General features: G+C 35.1%; 2 protein-coding genes across 2 annotated transcripts; both read right to left on the reverse strand.

The window, feature by feature from the left end:
- Window positions 1-84: 84 nt before the first annotated feature.
- LOC139870626 (uncharacterized) lies at window positions 85-1930 on the reverse strand. The gene is made up of 3 exons (XM_071858407.1): window positions 1797-1930; window positions 455-1456; window positions 85-316 (listed from the first exon to the last, which is right to left on the reverse strand). Exons 1-3 carry the CDS (start codon window positions 1928-1930, stop codon window positions 85-87), a joined length of 1368 nt encoding a protein of 455 aa, XP_071714508.1.
- Window positions 1931-7388: 5458 nt separating this feature from the next.
- LOC139870627 (uncharacterized) lies at window positions 7389-9789 on the reverse strand. The gene is made up of 2 exons (XM_071858408.1): window positions 8219-9789; window positions 7389-7716 (listed from the first exon to the last, which is right to left on the reverse strand). The coding sequence occupies exons 1-2, from the start codon at window positions 9787-9789 to the stop codon at window positions 7389-7391; spliced, it is 1899 nt and encodes a 632-aa protein (XP_071714509.1).
- Window positions 9790-19493: the final 9704 nt, after the last annotated feature.

The following is a 19493-nucleotide window of genomic DNA, read 5'->3' on the forward strand; positions in this document are numbered from 1 at the left end:
CTTTTCTCCTTGAACTACCAAAGTTTCACCATTCGTGAGAGGAATACGAATGGATTTCTCCGTGCAAGCAATGTTCGCATGGTTCTAAGATAACCAATCCATACCGATAATAACATCAAAACTACCTAACTCAATAGGCATAAGATCGACTTCAAATAGTTTATCAGCTAACGTTAGAGCACAACCTTGAAAGATCTTATCTACTTTCAAAGTTTTGCCATTAGCCAATTCTATGATATACTTAGTATCTAAAGTAGTTGGAGGTACGTTAATTATGGTACTAAAGTCCTTAGAAATAAAACTTCTATCAGCACCACTATCAAATAGTACATAAGCAATGCAGTTGTTTAGAAGAAATGTACCTGTGACTAAATCAGGATTTTAATGAGCTCCTTTTGCCGAGATATTAAATGCTCTACCTTTTGCATTTCCATCCTTCTTGGCATTCGGACACTAATTCTTCATGTGTCCCACTTGTCCACATCCATAACAAGTTTTAGGTTTGTTTCCAGTTGGCTGTGCGAGATTGACTGTACAATCTTTGGACATATGCCCCACCTTTTTGCACCTATCACAAACAATAGTACAAGCTCCATAATGATGCTTATAACATCGATTGCAATAAGGTTTCTTGCCATTATAATTCTTCTTGGCATTAGCATTCTCAAACTTGGTGGTATCTAGTTTCTTTTGGTGAGAACTATTTCCTTGGTTCTCGTTCCACTTACGATTACCGCCTTGAGTTTTTGTATCTGTTATTGCTTCCGGGTTTTCATGATGTGTAATCTGATCCATTAGGTTGTGTGCCATTCGAATAGCACTTTGGAGTGTTTCTGGTTTGGATGACGTTACATTACCTTGGATTTCTTTCGAAAGTCCCCACACATACCTTTCGATCTTCTTTGCTTCAGTAGTAACTAACTCCGGACACAATAGGGCAAGTTCTAGGAATCGTTTTGTATATTCCGTAATGTCATTCCCCTGAATTTTCAAATTCCCCAATTCCATTTCTAATTTCTGAATTTCATTTTTTGGACAATACTCACTGATCATTGCTTGTTTGAATTCTTCCCATGGCATTGCATACGACGCGTCCATTCCTGCAGGCTGAGCATAATTGTTCCACCATGTCAGGGCACCATCTTGAAGAGTACAAGTAGCAAACTTTACTCTATCCGTATTTGCACAGTTGCTTATTTGAAAGACTGACTTGAGCCTCTCAAACCACCTCATCAAACCAACCGGTCCTTCTATTCCAGTGAAAGTTTGAGGTTTGCAGTTGGAGAACTCCTTGTAGGTACATCTTTGTGGAACATTATTTCCACTTGAACCTCCCGCTTGACTCGCATTAGCTTGCACTCTCCGTGCCTCAGCAGCGGCAAAAGCTTTATTAACCCTTTGACTAATCATCTCGTCAACTTGAGCGTCAGTAAAAGTCCTTCGTGTTTGCATTATCCTTCATGATAATCAAAAAGAGACATCAATTACTTAGAGTAATATATACAAAATAAATAGTAGTGATTGTACATAATGGCACAATTAAGGAAATGAACTAAACTTCATAATAATAAAAGCCTTTTCCATTAGCATTTTATAATTACAAAACTTTGGTAATATCTACCCATTACAGTTCACTTAGATAATTTGCTAGTACAAGTTAAGTCACTACTACTATTCCTATATATATCCGATTAGGTGATAGATAGTCAAAATATACTAATGTCATAGAACACTAGTAGGGATCACCACAATCTCCCAAAGCAATCTAAGATCTCCATTGGCGATCTTGAGCGAACATTTGCAAGTCTGCTAAACGCATTGCCTCCATAGTACCCAACCTCGAATCAAAATCAATCATGTTACGCTCCATCCTATCAATATTACCCGCATATCGCTCCATACTATCAACACTATCTGCATGTCGCTCCATCCACTACTTATTGAGCTCTACCCTAGCATAAAGGTCATCATAGTCATCCTTAAGATCCTTAATAGAAGCCTCTAATGCCTCTTACTTATCAGAATCATACAACATCTGAACAGAATGAAAAACCCTAGAGATACGATTATCAGGACGGCGAATTCGGGAAATAACGGTAAAAAGAGTGTCCCTAATAGTTTGGCCAGTCAAGACATCAACACCTCCTCGGGATGGTGGAACATGCACCTCATGATAAGGTGTACCTTCCTCTTGTACCCAAGAGGAAATCATGGTTCTAACCCAACCCCAACGTCTCCAAAATGGCTGGTAAACATTCGCGTCTTCGTCAGAGCTATCATCACCAGTTGAGCTTGAGTTTGCTATCGGGTCAGGAAAGTAGTTGGAAGACATCGAGCTTTGTGAGGCGGCCATCTTAAGTCATCACACAAAAACATACAAGTTAACATACAGAAGTTTTGACAAGCAAAAGGACAACAAAAGACCAAAATACGTGAAAGATGGAAAATGACTCCGTTATAGACCTGACTCACTAATGCATCCTAAAATCTTAGACACACTAATGCAGTCCTGGTTCCCTATAACGTGGTCTCTGATACCATGTCTGTCACGACCCCATTTCGATCCCGAAATGTGACGTGATAGGTGTCCCAGTTATAGTTAACGATTTCTAAAGACGACAGCGGAAACGTTTTTATTTCAACACACAAGTACAAGTTTTGAGTTACATGTCGGGACTTAAAAGTAAAGTACAACAATTACAACCATAACATAACAAAGTACAACACTTAAACATAGTGCATGATGATTTATTTTTAAAACGACGTCCCGACATCCTGACGACATCCCAAAAGCCAACCTGAATGTATGCGGACTCCTGCTTAAGGACCTGAGAAAACACATGCTTAAAAATGTCAACAATAATGTTGGTGAGATCATAGGTTTAATGTATATAATAAATGGACCATAAGATTTTCAAGTATAAACAGTTGTAAATATATTCTAAATAAACATGAGCTCCCGATATCGAACTTAACAATCAAGAACCCGAAATCATGTAGTCTCACTTAGCTAGAGCTACAAAGTCGGAGGTTATGCATTCGCTAGCCTGAAGACTATGCCGGATGTGAGAAGTCACCCTCAAATAGATCTATCCACATTATTCGCGTTTACCATAAACAAGTAATTAACGATATCAGAATCGGGGTTTAAGCTAAGTCACAAACTCAACACAATAGAATATAGTTTTAAGCACTTATGTCCATAATGTAAAACATAAAAGAAGCATGTTTCTCATCCCAAAATAGTAAGTTTGCTAAAAGCAAGTAAAATGGGACTATGATACTCACAGGTGATGTTATGCGGTATAAAGCTTGGATTTGTGGTTTAAGTACTTTGATGTACTTCGAGCTCGGGACCTAAATACATAATTAAGGTCAGAGGTGTGTTATTACTAATATTAGTAATAATAATGATTTTATTTATGTTCAAATGTAACATAGTGTTCTCAGCTTTTTAAAAGATGATTTCTCGGTTTACAAGTTAAGGTTTCTATGTGGACTGATTTTACAAGTAGTGTTAGAAGTTAATTTTCTTATTTAAAATATAGTGGTATAAGGTAATTCTTATTTTATATGTGAAGGTATATGTGTTGGAGGTCTAAAAATATAAGATTTGTAATTTATATAATAAAAATGAATTTTATAGAATTATTTTACTACAAGTGGACTGTTTTGACTAGTCTAAAGTTTAATATCACTAAAAATAGTAAATTAACTTATTTAGACTTATCCTTTTGAAGTCTTACTCCAATTTAGTTATATTTTAGTTCAAAAATTTGTTTTGCTCAGAAAACATCAGTTGAATACGTTTTATTTATATTCTAATTGGTGACAGTTTCAGCAAGTCTAAATCCCATTGTTTAAATGTACAAGGCCATATCTTAATCATTTCTTAAGCTTTTTATATGATTCCAAAGCCTAACATGTTCTATTTTTAGTCCACTTTATAATGAAAATCTCATAAGTTTTCGTATCTAGACGTTGGTACCTCATTTTTGGTGAAACATGTGAGTTGGACAGATTCTGTCCAAATCAGGACCTTTTTAAAAGTAATAATACAAAATAAATACTTAGGCTACTTTATAAATCATGGAATTTTTATAGAAAGTCTAGGACTCATAAAAGTTTAAGAATCTTAAAAATTAAAGTAGCAAAAGTGAGTGTAAGTATTTTCTAAAAATTCCACCAAATGAAGACTGACTTGGTTCTTATGAAGGTTAAGGACTAACTAGTAAACTCAATACATTTTAGCTATATCCCTTTTCATTTTAAGTTTATTTTAGGTTATTAAACATATGTAAAACATATTTTTAGTTACTTATGATCAAGATTAGAGTTAGCCATGTAATCATCATTGAGTGTTTTTAACACTCTAGATTGAGCTTTTACACCCATTTCTCTTGAAAGTAACTTGGTAAGAAATAAAAGAAGTGTTATTGGTAATTATACCTTGAGTAATGATGATGTATGAGTTGATGAAGATGAACAAAGAAGAAAGAAATGGCTGTAACTTAAGAGGATTTAGTGTGATAATTGAATGTGTTATGAGAGTTTTAAGAAGCAAAAAGTGGTCTTATGGTGAGGGTATTATAGGCGTGGCATAAGGAGAGCAAAAGAAGAGTATGACAAGTCTAATACCATGCAAGTACATGCAAATGTGCTTAGTATCTTTAATACATAAAGGTTAAGTAAATTGCAAGTGTTTAAGACATGTAGGATACTTGTAAATATGATGATGATGATGTGTGGTTTAGAGGAAAAAGGATGTGATTAGTAAGCTTAATGTTAAGTAAGGTGTAAACAAGTGTCCATTAAAGTTCATGCAAACATGCTAGCATGGAAGATTAAACTAATAGCATGCTTGCATAGTATAGTTGTTTAATATCATGCTTGCATAGTTATGTTTCTTGGTTGGTAATCTTGCATGACCATGATGAATATATATAAGGATGATGGTGATTATATGCATGATGAATATGGTGGAAGGTTTTGGTTATGATAAAGGTTGATATTTTTGTTAAATTTTGCCAATTAAATGTACATATACTTGTATAGTTCATAAATGTATAAGCTTAGGTTTTAATTTATAATTTTAAAGTTTAGAAAGTAAACTTATGCTAGGTTTAAATCAAAGTAAGTTAAGGTTGATTAAATTGAAACAATGACAAGTATAAGTTAATCAAAATTAAGTGTGAAGGTGAATAAATTTTTAAGTGTACAAATGTCTTAACCTAAGGTTTAATATTAAAGAGAATTGGTTACAAGTTTTTAATCTAAATACTTAGTTAATAAGTTTATTTATTAAGTTATTATATACAAAGATATAAATTATAAGTCTAGGGTTTATGGTAATAAGCTAAGGTTTCAGGACATTGTGCAAAATGTGTGAAGTAACACTTAATCAAGTAAATCCTAAAATGTATCCTTAGAGTTATACAAACCCTAAAATAAACCAAGACATAGATCATCAGTTTTACTCGTCAAGTCAGAAATTGAAATTTTAAGAAGTCAAACTAGACAACTTAATTCGAAAAGCTAGGCTTATGACATTACCTACCCGTTAAGAAAAAATTTGTCCTCGAAATTTAGGTGGTACCTGACGTTTGTGTGATATCAGTGAAAAGATGTGGATACTTCCGCCGCATATGGTCCTCCCGTTCCCAAGTAAACTCCGATCCTCTACGAGCATTCCAACGAATTTTGACAATCGGAATACTACTATGCTTCAAGCGCTTAACTTCGCGATCCATGATCTCAGCTGGTTCCTCGATAAAATGAAGTTTATTGTCTATACGAATCTCTTCCAACGGAATAACGAGACTGTCATCGAACAAACACTTCTTTAAGTTTGAGACATGAAAAGCATCATGGATACCACTCAATTCTTGCGGTAGTTTCAAACGATACGCCACAGGACCAATCCTTTCAATTATCTCGAAAGGTCCAACATATCTCGGGCTTAGTTTTCCTCATTTCCCAAATCGAATCACACCCTTCCAGGGAGACACTTTAAGCATGACTTTATCTCCTACCTGAAATTCTAAGGATTTTCTTCGAACATCAGCATAGCTCTTTTGTCGGCTCATGGCAGTCTTCAATCTCTCTTGAATCTGAAAGATTTTCTCGGTAGTCTCATGTATGATCTCTGGACCAGTGAGTTGTCTATCACCCACTTGACTCCAACATAGAGGTGATCTACATTTTCTACCATAGAGAGCTTCAAATGGTGCGGCTTTAATACTCGCGTGATAACTGTTGTTATATGAAAATTCTGCTAATGGTAGATGTTTATCCCATCCATTACCAAAATCAATAACACATGCTCGTAACATATCTTCTAGGGTTTGGATGGTCCTTTCACTTTGTCCGTCAGTTTGCGGATGGTAGGCGGTACTCATGTCCACACGAGTTCCTACAGCTTCTTGTAAAGATTGCCAAAATCTTGACGTGAATCGACTGTCACGGTCAGATATAATAGAGACAGGCACTCCGTGTCTTGAAATAACTTCTTTCAAATATAATTGTGCCAATTTCTCCATCCTATCCGTCTCTTTCATAGGTAGGAAATGTGCAGACTTAGTGAGACGATCAACAATCACCCAAATAGTGTCGTAACCACTCACGGTTCTCGGTAGCTTCGTTATAAAGTCCATGGTTTTTCTTTCCCATTTCCACTGTGGGATTTCTGGTTGTTGTAACAACCCTGACAGTTTTTGATTCTCCACTTTGACTTTCGCACAAGTCAGACATTGGCTCACATAAGTGGCAACGTCAGCTTTCATGTTAGGCCACCAATAAAATTCCTTGATATCGTGATACATTTTCCCAGTTCCAGGGTGAATTGAGTATCTCGTCTTGTGCGCTTCATCTAACATAAGTTTTCTTAATTCACCATACTTTGGTACCCATAGACGTCCTACAATGTATCGGGTCCCATCACCCTTTACTTCAATTTGCTTAATCAATCCTTTAATCGCCTCATCCTTCCAATTTTCCTCCTTCACAGGTTCTAACTGAGCATCTCGGATTTGTGAAACAAGATTTACACGAATAGTTATATTCAGTGCTCTAACTCGAAGAGGTTTAATCTTTTCCTTTCGACTCAACGCATCGGCAACCATGTTAGCCTTCCCAGGATGATAACGGATTTCACAGTCATAATCATTGAACAATTCAACCCAACACCGTTGTCGCATATTTAATTGTTTCTGATCAAAAATATGTTGAAGACTCTTGTGATCCGTAAATATAGTGCATTTAGTTCCATACAAATAATGTCTCCACATTTTAAGGGCAAAGACAACAGCTCCCAATTCTAAATCATGAGTTGTATAGTTCTGTTCGTGCACCTTCAGCTGTCGTGATGCATAAGCAATGACCTTCTGTCGCTACATCAAAACACATCCAAGTCCTTGACACGAGGCGTCACAATAAACCACAAAATCTTCATTTCCCTCGAGTAAAGATAATATGGGTGCAGTAGTTAGTTTATGCTTCAATTGTTGAAATGCAGACTCTTGTTCCTTTAACCATTCAAACTTCTTTCCTTTGTGAGTCAGTGTAGTTAAAGGTCGCGCAATCTTTGAAAAATATTGGATAAACCTTCGGTAATATCCAGCAAGACCTAAAAATTGTCTCACTTGAGTTGGAGTCTTAAGAACTTCCCAGTTGCCAATAGCCTCGATCTTAGCCGGATCAACATGAATACCTTGGCTACTAACCACGTGACCCAAAAATTGTACCGATTGCAACCAAAAATCACACTTTGAAAACTTGGCGTATAATTGCTCTTTCTCTAGCAATCCAAGAATTATCTTCAAGTGTTCTTCATGTTCTTCTTTACTTTTAGAGTAGATCAAAATATCGTCGATGAATACGATAACAAACTTGTCCAAATACGGCTTACTCACACGGTTCATGAGATCCATGAATACCGCAGGTGCATTAGTCAAACCAAATGACATGACTAAGAATTCATAATGGCCATATAGCATCCTAAAAGCTGTCTTAGGAATATCATCCTCCTTGACTCTTAACTGATGATAACCAGATCTCAAATCAATCTTCGAATATACACTAGATCCTTGTAGTTGATCAAACAAATCATTGATTCTCAGTAGTGGATACCGATTCTTAATCGTCAATTTATTCAACTCTCGATAATCTATGCACATCCTCATAGATCCATCTTTCTTCTTTACGAACAAGATAGGAGCACCCCCAGGGATATGAACTAGGTCGAATAAATCCCTTATCCAATAGTTCTTGTAATTGGTTCGACAACTCTTGCAATTCTGAAGGTGCTAATCGATACGGTGGTCGAGCAACAGGTGCAGCTCCCGAAATTAAGTCAATTTGAAATTCAACTTGCCTATGTGGAGGAAGACCAGGTAAATCTTCAGGAAAAACTCCAGGAAAATCCTTTACTACCGGTACATCCTCAAGTCGCTTCTTCTCTGACTCCATCGCCTTTACGTGCGCGAGGATGGCTTGACATCCTTTTCTTAAATATTTTCGAGCCTTCATGCAAGAAATGATGTTGAGTTTCGCGCCACTCTTTTCTCCTTGAACTACCAAAGTTTCACCATTCGCGAGAGGAATACGAATGGATTTCTCCATGCAAGCAATGTTCGCATGGTTCTTAGATAACCAATCCATACCAATAATAACATCAAAACTACCTAACTCAACAGGCATAAGATCGACTTCAAATAGTTTATCAGCTAACATTAGAGCACAACCTTGAAAGATCTTATCTACTTTCAAAGTTTTGCCATTAGCCAATTCTATGATATACTTAGTATCTAAAGCAGTTGGAGGTAAGTTAATTACGGTACTAAAGTCCTTAGAAATAAAACTTCTATCAGCACCACTATCAAATAGTACATAAGCAATGTAGTTGTTTAGAAGAAATGTACCTGTGGCTAAATCAGGATTTTCACGAGCTCCTTTTGCCGAGATATTAAATGCTCTACCTTTTGCATTTCCATCCTTCTTGGCATTCGGAGACTGATTCTTCATGTGTCCCACTTGTCCACATCCATAACAAGTTTTAGGTTTGTTTCCAGTTGGCTGTGCGAGATTGACTGTACAATCTTTGGACATATGCCCCACCTTTTTGCACCTATCACAAACAATAGTACAAGCTCCATAATGATGCTTATAACATCGATTGCAATAAGGTTTCTTGCCATTATAATTCTTCTTGGCATTAGCATTCTCAAACTTGGTGGTATCTTGTTTCTTCTGGTGAGAACTATTTCCTTGGTTCTCGTTCCACTTACGCTTACCGCCTTGAGTTTTTGTATCTGTTGTTGCTTCCGAGTTTTCATGATGAGTAATCTGATCCATTAGGTTGTGTGCCATTTGAATAGCACTTTGGAGTGTTTCTGGTTTGGATGACGTTACATTACCTTGGATTTCTTTCGAAAGTCCCCACACATACCTTTCGATCTTCTTTGCTTCAGTAGTAACTAACTCCGGACACAATAGGGCAAGTTCTAGGAATCGTTTTGTATATTCCGTAATGTCATTCCCCTGAATTTTCAAATTCCCCAATTCCATTTCTAGTTTCTGAATTTCGTTTCTTTGACAATACTTACTGATCATTGCTTGTTTGAATTCTTCCCATGGCATTGCATATGACGCGTCCATTCCTGCAGGCTGAGCATAATTGTTCCACCATGTCAGGGCACCATCTTGAAGAGTACAAGTAGCAAACTTTACTCTATCCGTATTTGCACAGTTGCTTATTCGAAAGACTGACTCGAACCTCTCAAACCACCTCATCAAACCAATCGGTCCTTCTATTCCAGTGAAAGTTTAAGGTTTGCAGTTGGAGAACTCCTTGTAGGTACATCTTTGTGGAACATTATTTCCACTTGAACCTCCAGCTTGACTCGCATTAGCTTGCACTCTCCGTGCCTCAGCAGCGGCTAAAGCTTCATTAATGTCATAACCCGTCCTTAACCATAAGAACGAGTTAGATAGCATATGATTTCATTGCGAGGTATTGACCTCTATATGCGACATTTTTAAAAGAACAACTGCATTTATTTTACATTACAAACCATAACTCTTATTTTAATACAAGCTTTAGACAATAAAAAAGATGATTATCGTTTAGCGATAATCTTAGACTTACAAACTTTACATGTGATGATAACAATACGATTTCTAGCATATTTTACATTACAATTCCTCGGATATGCAGTTTTGTTTTTGACACAAATATGCGTACACATGATCTTGCTTAAATTCAACATGTTGCAGCGGAAGCTTTTAGTTATCACCTGAGAATAGACATGTTTAAAACGTCAACATAAAGTTGGTGAGATATAGGTTTAATGCCGGCAGCGGTATAAATATAGACCACAAGATTTCATATGTAAACATTTTAATAAAAATATTCTAAGTGGTTGAGCACTTGGTAACCATACTTAACATTTAATCACGTCGCATATTCCCTTTATTATGAAATCTTACTACACCGTACCAAGTGTAGTCACCGAAACGAAGTACTGTGCAACCGTTGAATACTGGTCGTCCAGTCCGGTTGGGGTTGTCAGGCCCGATAGATCTATCAACAGGATTCGCGTTTACAATACCGCTGTAAATAGTAGTTACCAAGCTACAGGGAAGTATGCCAGTGGTACAACTCAACGTAGAATATATTTTTCAGTTACTTGTGTCCATATCGTAAAACATAAAATACATGTATTCTCATCCCTAAATATTTAGAGTTTAAAAGTGGGACTATATACTCACTTTTGCCTTGAAGATATATATATTTTGACTTGGTCTCCGGTTGATATCACGAACCTATCCATATATAATATATCAATATATTTTCATTTTAAACAATCGTCACGTATATATACTTATAATACTTTTAATGTCTTCTTAGTCCGTAGTTAGCAATTCAATTTTAATGGTTCATATTTAGGTGTTTAATAAATAAATAAAACCCCCATCGTATTCGTATTGGTCGGGATTAATCTTGACCCATGGTACCTATATTGTCAAGAAGACGTATTGCGTACAATCATGGGATCTTATGATTAATCTTCTTGTATTGTTTACGGGTGATCCTGAAATATATAAAATTAAATTATGAGTACATATATATAAAATATCATGTTATTTTAGAAAGATGTGATTTATTTAATTTTTCTCCAATTATTTTCGTGGCTAAACTAGTTTTGGATATCCGATCTTGTTTTAGTCATAGTTTCTTCGTTACAACTCCGTTTTCGTTGGTTTAACTTGCCACTTCCTTGGATCGAGTCCTTCTTTAAGAATATGAACTGTAAATACCTTAGTTTGTATTCGAAATCACAGGTCATAGGTCAAACTTTGGTGAAACTTATGAAGTTAATCATTTTCCCTTATGCAAACAACATTAAATGATTATTTTTCTAAAAATACTTATACTTTGAGTTAAATCATAAAATTTTTATGTGTTATCATATTCATAGTAAATATCATTTTTCCAGAAAATAAACCTCCAATTCAAGGTTCAAAATAGTTTTTAATTATCCAACCCAAAACAGCCCCCGGTTGCACTCCGACGTCGTAAATTCAGTTTTTAAGGTGTTCTTTGAAAAACCAAGTTATACCTTGTTAAATTAGCATATATTTATGATATATTACAGGTCTTGAAGTATTTTAAAAGTTAAGTTAGAAGGATCTATTTAGTTTGCAAACAAGTTTGAAATCATTCAAACTATGTTCTTGTTGTTAAAATTGTATACCATAAAATAAGATAACTATATATATATGAATCGAATAAGGTTATGAACAAAGTTACTACCTCAAGTTACTTGGACAAGATTGCTGTAAAATAGGAGTAAAAACCTAGAACCAAAAGAGTGATGGAGTTGGATGAAAGATTGGAAGCAACTTAAGACATAAACTTGAAATGAAAGTTGTATTTTTGTAGTGTTTTTGTTTGATCTTGTTATGGTGGTGTTTAAGGTAATTCTTGAGAGGATTTTTGCTGTAGTTCTTAGAGATACATGAAGCTGGTAAGTATGTGTTCCTAACTAGAGAAGTAATGTGGTAAAAATTGAAAATGGATGGAAGTATTTAAGGTGGTGGTGGCGTGATTTATGGTATACAAGGACAAGTTCACATGTTGTAATCTTGTGTAATTAGTCATACAATCATACAAAAGTAATTACCTTATACATAAGGCATGAACAAGGGCTGGTTGGTGGTGATTTGATGTGTATATACTAATAGTAAATACGTATAGAAGCTAGGTATGTTACGGGTACATATACCGTAGATATACGTATAGAAATCTTGTGAAAATGGAACGAGGATTCAAATATAGTTATCTTTTGTGAATATACTTATATTGTTTTATGTATTTAAGTTCTTAAAAAGTGATTAAATACATTACATATACAATATATGTATAAACATTATAGGTTATAAGTATTTATATCAAAGAACGTTACGTATGGTTATTGTTTTGAAAACTTAAGTTAGTAGTTTCAAAATATATATATATATCTTATTGTTATTAATACAAAATGAAATATTAAAACATCCTTAGATTATGTTAAATATGTATATATACATATATATACACAAACGTATAATTATCATATATTATATAGTTCGTGATATCATCGGTCAAACTAGACGGTCAAACGTTGTGTAAAACTCTTTTCAAAAACATAAGTCTCAACAATTTGGATTGCTTATCATGTTGGTAAGGTTTAATTTATGTAAATATTAATCTTATAAGTATAGATCAATCGTAAAAGTCCGGGTCATTACAATTAACCCTTTGACTAATCATCTCGTCAACTTGAGCGTCAGTAAAAGTCCTTCGTGTTTGCATTATCCTTCATGATAATCAAAAAGAGACATCAATTACTTAGAGTAATATATACAAAATAAATAGTAGTGATTGTACATAATGGCACAATTAAGGAAATGAACTAAACTTCATAATAATAAAAGCCTTTTCCATTAGCATTTTATAATTACAAAACTTGGGTAATATCTACCCATTACAGTTCACTTAGATAATTTGCTAGTACAAGTTAAGTCACTACTACTATTCCTATATATATCCGATTAGGTGATAGATAGTCAAAATATACTAATGTCATAGAACACTAGTAGGGATCACCACAATCTCCCAAAGCAATCTAAGATCTCCATTGGCGATCTTGAGCGAACATTTGCAAGTCTGCTAAACGCATCGCCTCCATAGCACCCAACCTCGAATCAAAATCAATCATGTTACGCTCCATCCTATCAATATTACCCTCATATCGCTCCATACTATCAACACTATCTGCATGTCGCTCCATCCACTGCTTATTGAGCTCTACCCTAGCATAAAGGTCATCATAGTCATCCTTAAGATCCTTAATAGAAGCCTCTAATGCCTCTTGCTTATCGGAATCATACAACATATGAACAGAATGAAAAACCCTAGAGATACGATTATCAGGACGGCGAATTCGGGAAATAACGCTAAAAAGAGTGTCCCTAACAGTTTGGCCAGTCAAGATATCAACACCTCCTCGGGATTGTGGAACATGCACCTCATGATAAGATGTACCTTCCTCATGTACCCAAGAGGAAATCATGGTTCTAACCCAACCCTAACGTCTCCAAAATGGTTGGTAAACATTCGCGTCTTCGTCAGAGATATCATCACCAGTTGAGCTTGAGTTCGCTATCGGGTCAGAAAAGTAGTTGGAAGACATCGAGCTTTGTGAGGCGGCCATCTTAAGTCATCACTGATGTTATGCGAGGTGTATATAAAATAGCTTATATTTTACAAGGAAATACTATTAAATATGATACAATTTTACTCAAGATATTTATTTATTTATTGAATGGATATACTTAAACCTTGCTACAACACTTATAGGCAGTGTACCTAATCGTACAGTAGTGTAGTTTTTAGTAAGTCCGGTTCGTTCCACAGGGAAAATCTTTTAATCAAAGCTTAACGCTATATTAGTTTTATTTTATAAAAATACAAATATATATATAAGTAATATTATTATTATAAAGGGGGTTTTTACCGTTTAATGACCGGTTTGTCGATTTTAAAAACTTTAGTCGCAGTTAAAACAAAATGTAAAATATTGAACAAATAAAAGAATTAATTTAAAGCGTGAAGTAAATAATGATAATGAAATTGCGATAAATAAAAGTGCGATAAAATAAACTTGCGATAATTAAAAAGTACGATAATTAAAAGTGCAATTAAATACAATAACAAAAAAATAAAAGTGCGATAATTAGAAGTGCAATTAAATATAAAATAAAGGAAATTAAATGTGAAATAAAAGAATTATGCTTATTTAAACTTCCGTAATCATGATGTTTAACGTGTTGATTTTAGTTTTATGCCCATGGGTTAATTGTCCTTTGTCCTGGATTATTTAATATGTCCGTCTGGTTTTTGTCCATAACAGTCCATCAGTCATAAATATAAAGTGCGAGTATCCTCGTCAAATTATCCTTATACCTGAAGTTAAATATTCCAACTAATTGGGGACTTAAACTATAACAAGATTTTAATACTTTGTTTAATAATTACACCAGGTTATCGACTGCGTGTAACCCAAGGTTTTAATACTTTGTTAACAATTATACCAAGTGTCCTTGTACATAATTTCACCCCTGTTTTAATAATTCTAGTGACTATTAATCCATTCTCGTGTCCGGTTATATGTACGATTATTCGTACATATAAATACCCCGCCCATCGTGTCTGATCGAGTGTATATGGTTATTTATAGGGACATCCAATTGTAAATCTTTATATTAAAATTAACAAATTATCATTTAGTTAAATAAATATAAAGCCCATTAATAGCCCATAGTCTAATTTCCACAAGTGTCGTTCTTTTGTCCAAACCCCAATTATGGTACAAAGCCCAATTACCCAATTTTAGTAATTAGCCCAACATCATGATTACTTCGTTTTAAATAAGCATAATAATAACTTAGCTACGAGACATTAAATTAAAAAGGTTGAACATAACTTACAATGATTAAAAATAGCATAGCGTTACACGGACAGAATTTCGACTTACACCCTTACAACATTCGGTAACATACCCTTATTATTAGAATTAAAATTAAAATTAAAATTAAAATTAAAATATAAATATAAATATATACTACGTATGAATGAGGAGAAGAAAAAGATGTGTTTTGTGTTACACCAAAGCTCGATTTTTATAGGCATGTGGGCTGGAACTGTGCACCATGTGATCGCATGGAGTTTCTTCCTCCAGGCCATGCGATCGCATGGCCAGCTCGGGAGACTCAAAAGTCTTTGTTTTTTTATGCCGACGGTTTTTAAATATAATATAATATATATATTAATTTTAAGAATTAATTATATATTATATTATATTCATGTGCATAGTTGACTTGAAATTTTTAGTCCGTTGCGTCGAGCGTTGAGAGTTGACTCTGGTCCCAGTTCCAGATTTTCGAACGTCCTTGCGTACAATTTAATATCTTGTACTTTGCATTTTGAATCTTGTACTCTTGTAATTTTGAGACGTTTCTTATCAATAATTGGAACCTCTTTGATTGTCTTTTGTACTTTTGAGCTTTTTGGTCATTTGCGTCTTCAATTCGTCGAATCTGCCTTTTGTCTTCATCTTTTATTATTTAAACGAATATCACTTGTAAATAGGACAATTGCAACTAAAAGCTTGTCTTTCTTGAGGAATAATGCTATGAAATATATGTTCGTTTTTAGCATTATCAAATATTCCCACACTTGAGCGTTGCTTGTCCTCAAGCAATATAGTCTTCAAATACTAGAATCACTTCTTTATTCTTCACACTTTGTACATCAGTGATTTCTTTACGGCGGTATAAACAATGGTAGTAACGATGTGGTTTACAGTCCCACGTGACTATAAAATTTAGATCCATTAAGAAAATTGGATCTTTATGAAAACATTTGATCTTTTGAAAATTAAATCTAGTTTTTACCCTAGATAAGTTTTCCGGAATAACCCTTCACCGGTGTTTGCAAAATATTTTTGTGGGTTTGGTGGGTTTCAGATTTGAAAATTTTAGCTCAAAACTTGTGGTTTTGTGTAACCCACTTGCTAACCTTGTATTAGGAAAGCAACACGTCCAGTATACTTGCTTCGTATATTACCTTTCGGTAAACTACCGTCCGGTTGTAAAGGAAAGTGTTGAACAAGCAACTGTTAAGGCAATGTCCCCTGACATGCTTTTAATTATGGTCTATAACGTGTCAGACGCAATTACTATCCTTTGTAGGAGCAATAGTAAAGCTCACCCTTATAATTTTCCGGTCTGGCACAAGGTCCTGTCTTTGACCATACTATGCAACCACCGTTCTTACGGTTGACATCCGATTTGGTTCAGATGACCTAATGAATTCCAGGTGAATTCCTAGGATTTTACGTTCAATGGTAATGAACGCATTGAAAATGGGTTTTCAGAAAACAAATCGGTTTGTAATTTTGATCAAAATATTTTCTCGTTCAAGCTCGAGTTTAGATATCATTGAATTCCAAGAGTTTGTAATTCTCAATCTTTAAGGTCAATCTCTAGGATTGAGTAATATCAGTCTTAAAAGCTGATTTTTGATCTTTAAAAGAGATTATCCTTTATGGGGATCTGATTTATTAGTCTTATCAAGCTAATTTGCATGGTGCCCCCCCATTGTACGAGAAAGATCATCTCATGGTTAGGATAAGTCTGACCACTTGGCGACCCTGTTTTATGCTGAGGTCCGTGGATTTCCTGCTGATTTTAGAGATGACTTTTCTAGATTTTTCATCAACCTACAGCTGGTCTGGACGACAACTTCATGACCTAAATCAAGAAGCGCGTTTCTTTTTCGAAAGACTTTACTTCCTTTTAACGATGGAATTGATTCATTGTGTAGATCCATCTCTTCTTTTCTTTCATCGGGTAAAACAGTTTAGTTTAGTCCAAAGCAAAAGTATCTTCAATTATTTGTTACAGAAATATGTGACATATGTTTAAGATAACTTGGTAATTTTTCCCACACTTGGCTTTTATTTTCCTTTTTATTGTCCTCTATTCCATTTTAAATGAATTTTAACATTTTGGTTTGTTTCTCAATTTATGTCCTTTCCGAGGTAACAATAATTTCGATGTTAACACCTAGTTTTATCGTTCATAAATATGTATAAACATGATTTTGAGTTCATTTAATTGAAAATTTTGAAAAATTTTACTTGAATTGGGTAGTCAGTATATGAGACTAGGGCTGTTCTTTATCAGACAGCACTAGATTCTAATACAACTACTACTTTACTAGTATTTCTAATGGTAACCAAGTGTATAAAGTAAAAATTTTAAAATCCGAAAGAATTTAACCCCTTCCCACACTTAAGATCTTGCAATGCCCTCATTTGCAAGAAATCAGTAACAATTTAAATTATTGAGGGTGATTAGTGTGAAAATGATTAAATTTTACCAAAGTTTTCAAACATATTGGCGTTTGTTTACTGAATGATAAATGGTGCATATCATTTGTTCATTCCGTCTGTTGTTACATCACATTTTTCTTGTCGTCGAAATTAGTAGCTTTTGCTGAATTTAATGTCAGTCTTTGAAAATGCGATGTTTTACCCTGTTTTGTACAATTTACAATATACATACATACAAATATAAACATGCATGGCAATTTGAAATGGGACTTAATATCCCACTTTCAAATTCTAAATGTGAAATATTAGTACACAATAATAATAAAAATTATAATAATTACATAAATATATTCAATAACATCAGTTTAAAAATGAATAAGTAAAAAGATAAAAATATAAAAATCATATAAATAACCAAATGGAACCAAATCAGTCTGGATAGGGGTTCCAGTTCATCTCATCAGGTGGGTTCCATTATTGGTTATAGGTGTTCTGATAGGCTTGGTTATAGTCATACCGATTAAAGGGTGGTCGGATATCGGGGCTGTGTGGTGGAAAATGAGCAGGTCGAGTAGGTACATAGTTATTTGGTACCTGATATGATAGCTGGCTCATGATTTGGTGCTGATGAACTACCCAGCTATCATGTTGGCGTCGCCTATAATCCTCGTATACTCGCTCGGAGTTCCACTGCTCGTACATACTATGTCTGGCCGCGTTCGTCATTGCTTCCTCATCTATACGAACGTGGACGTCAAGAATAGCATCTTGAAAGACATCCCTAATGTCTTCCGCCTCCTCCATTTCCTCGTCCGAGCCTCTCTCTACCTGAGGATGAGATCCCTCATAGGGTACTGCCTGGTTACGTCTACTTTTCAATACCTTAGCACCCACATAAACTTTCAATCCTAAGGGCTCAATCTGTTCTCTACAAAGCTGTAATGGACCCCCTTGGTTCCTATCAACACCTAAATACTCTCCAATGAGAGTAACAAAAATACCTCCTCATATTATACTCCCGTCCTGCATTCCCTCTACCATTTTAGATAAATAAAAAGCAACACAGTAAGGGACATTGACAAAGCTTCTAGGATCCCGAATACACTTTAGGTAGAATAAATCATGTAAGGTAAGTTTTTCTTTATTGTGACCTCTCTGTGTAATCGAGTTAGCCAAAAATCTATGAATAATACGAAGCTCGGCTCTGTCAATATGTGTATAGGAGTGTCCTCCTGCTCGTGTAAAAACATCAAAATGTGACGTATGCCTCTAAATGGCGTCAGCGTCAAAGTTGCTATCTACCCTTTCACCATAATGAATCAAATTTGTACAATCGGGTAATAGCAACTCACCAGGAGTATATATCTGTAAGGCCCTGGCCATGTCCAGCATGGACATTCTGTACATCCTACCGCCAAGGATAAACCTAAGAAATCTTCTATCATCTATTCAAACTATATTTGTATCAAGTGATACAGTACTCATCAACTCAACACACCATTCCTTATATACAGGCCTACGAATGGTGAAAAGACGTTCCCAATCTGTAAAAGAAGAACTGCCATACCTTTGTACCAAAAGCTGTCAAACACGGTCAGCTAGATGGACCGTTTCCAAAGGGGCCCAATCGATTACCCTTGGCACCTCTACATTTTTTGTTACCAATTTGAATTTGTTCCTTTGATATGTCTCGTAATCTCTCCATCTCCTATCAAATCTCAGATTAGGATGCAGAGTGTGCTCAGGAATCGTTGGGAATTCTACTGGCGGCCTCATTGGGAATACTATGAATTCATCAACAAACTGTACCGAATCATAATAAGGTACGTGCTGATCAGGCTGTTGTTGTTGTTCCTGTTGTGGTTGTTGTTCGTGTTGCATTTCTGGTTCTGGTTCTGGTTCTGGTGCTGGTGCTGGTCGTCTAGATGATGATGCTCCTGAACCTCCCGTATCGGCTTTCTGAAAAACACATTAAACATAAAATTTGTGTATCCAAATATACATTAGTGTTAGCAAAATAACAACTTAAAACAATCACTATAACATGTTAAATCA

Source organism: Rutidosis leptorrhynchoides, chromosome 10 (genome assembly GCF_046630445.1).
Source record: "Rutidosis leptorrhynchoides isolate AG116_Rl617_1_P2 chromosome 10, CSIRO_AGI_Rlap_v1, whole genome shotgun sequence".
NCBI classification, from domain to species: Eukaryota; Viridiplantae; Streptophyta; class Magnoliopsida; order Asterales; family Asteraceae; genus Rutidosis; species Rutidosis leptorrhynchoides.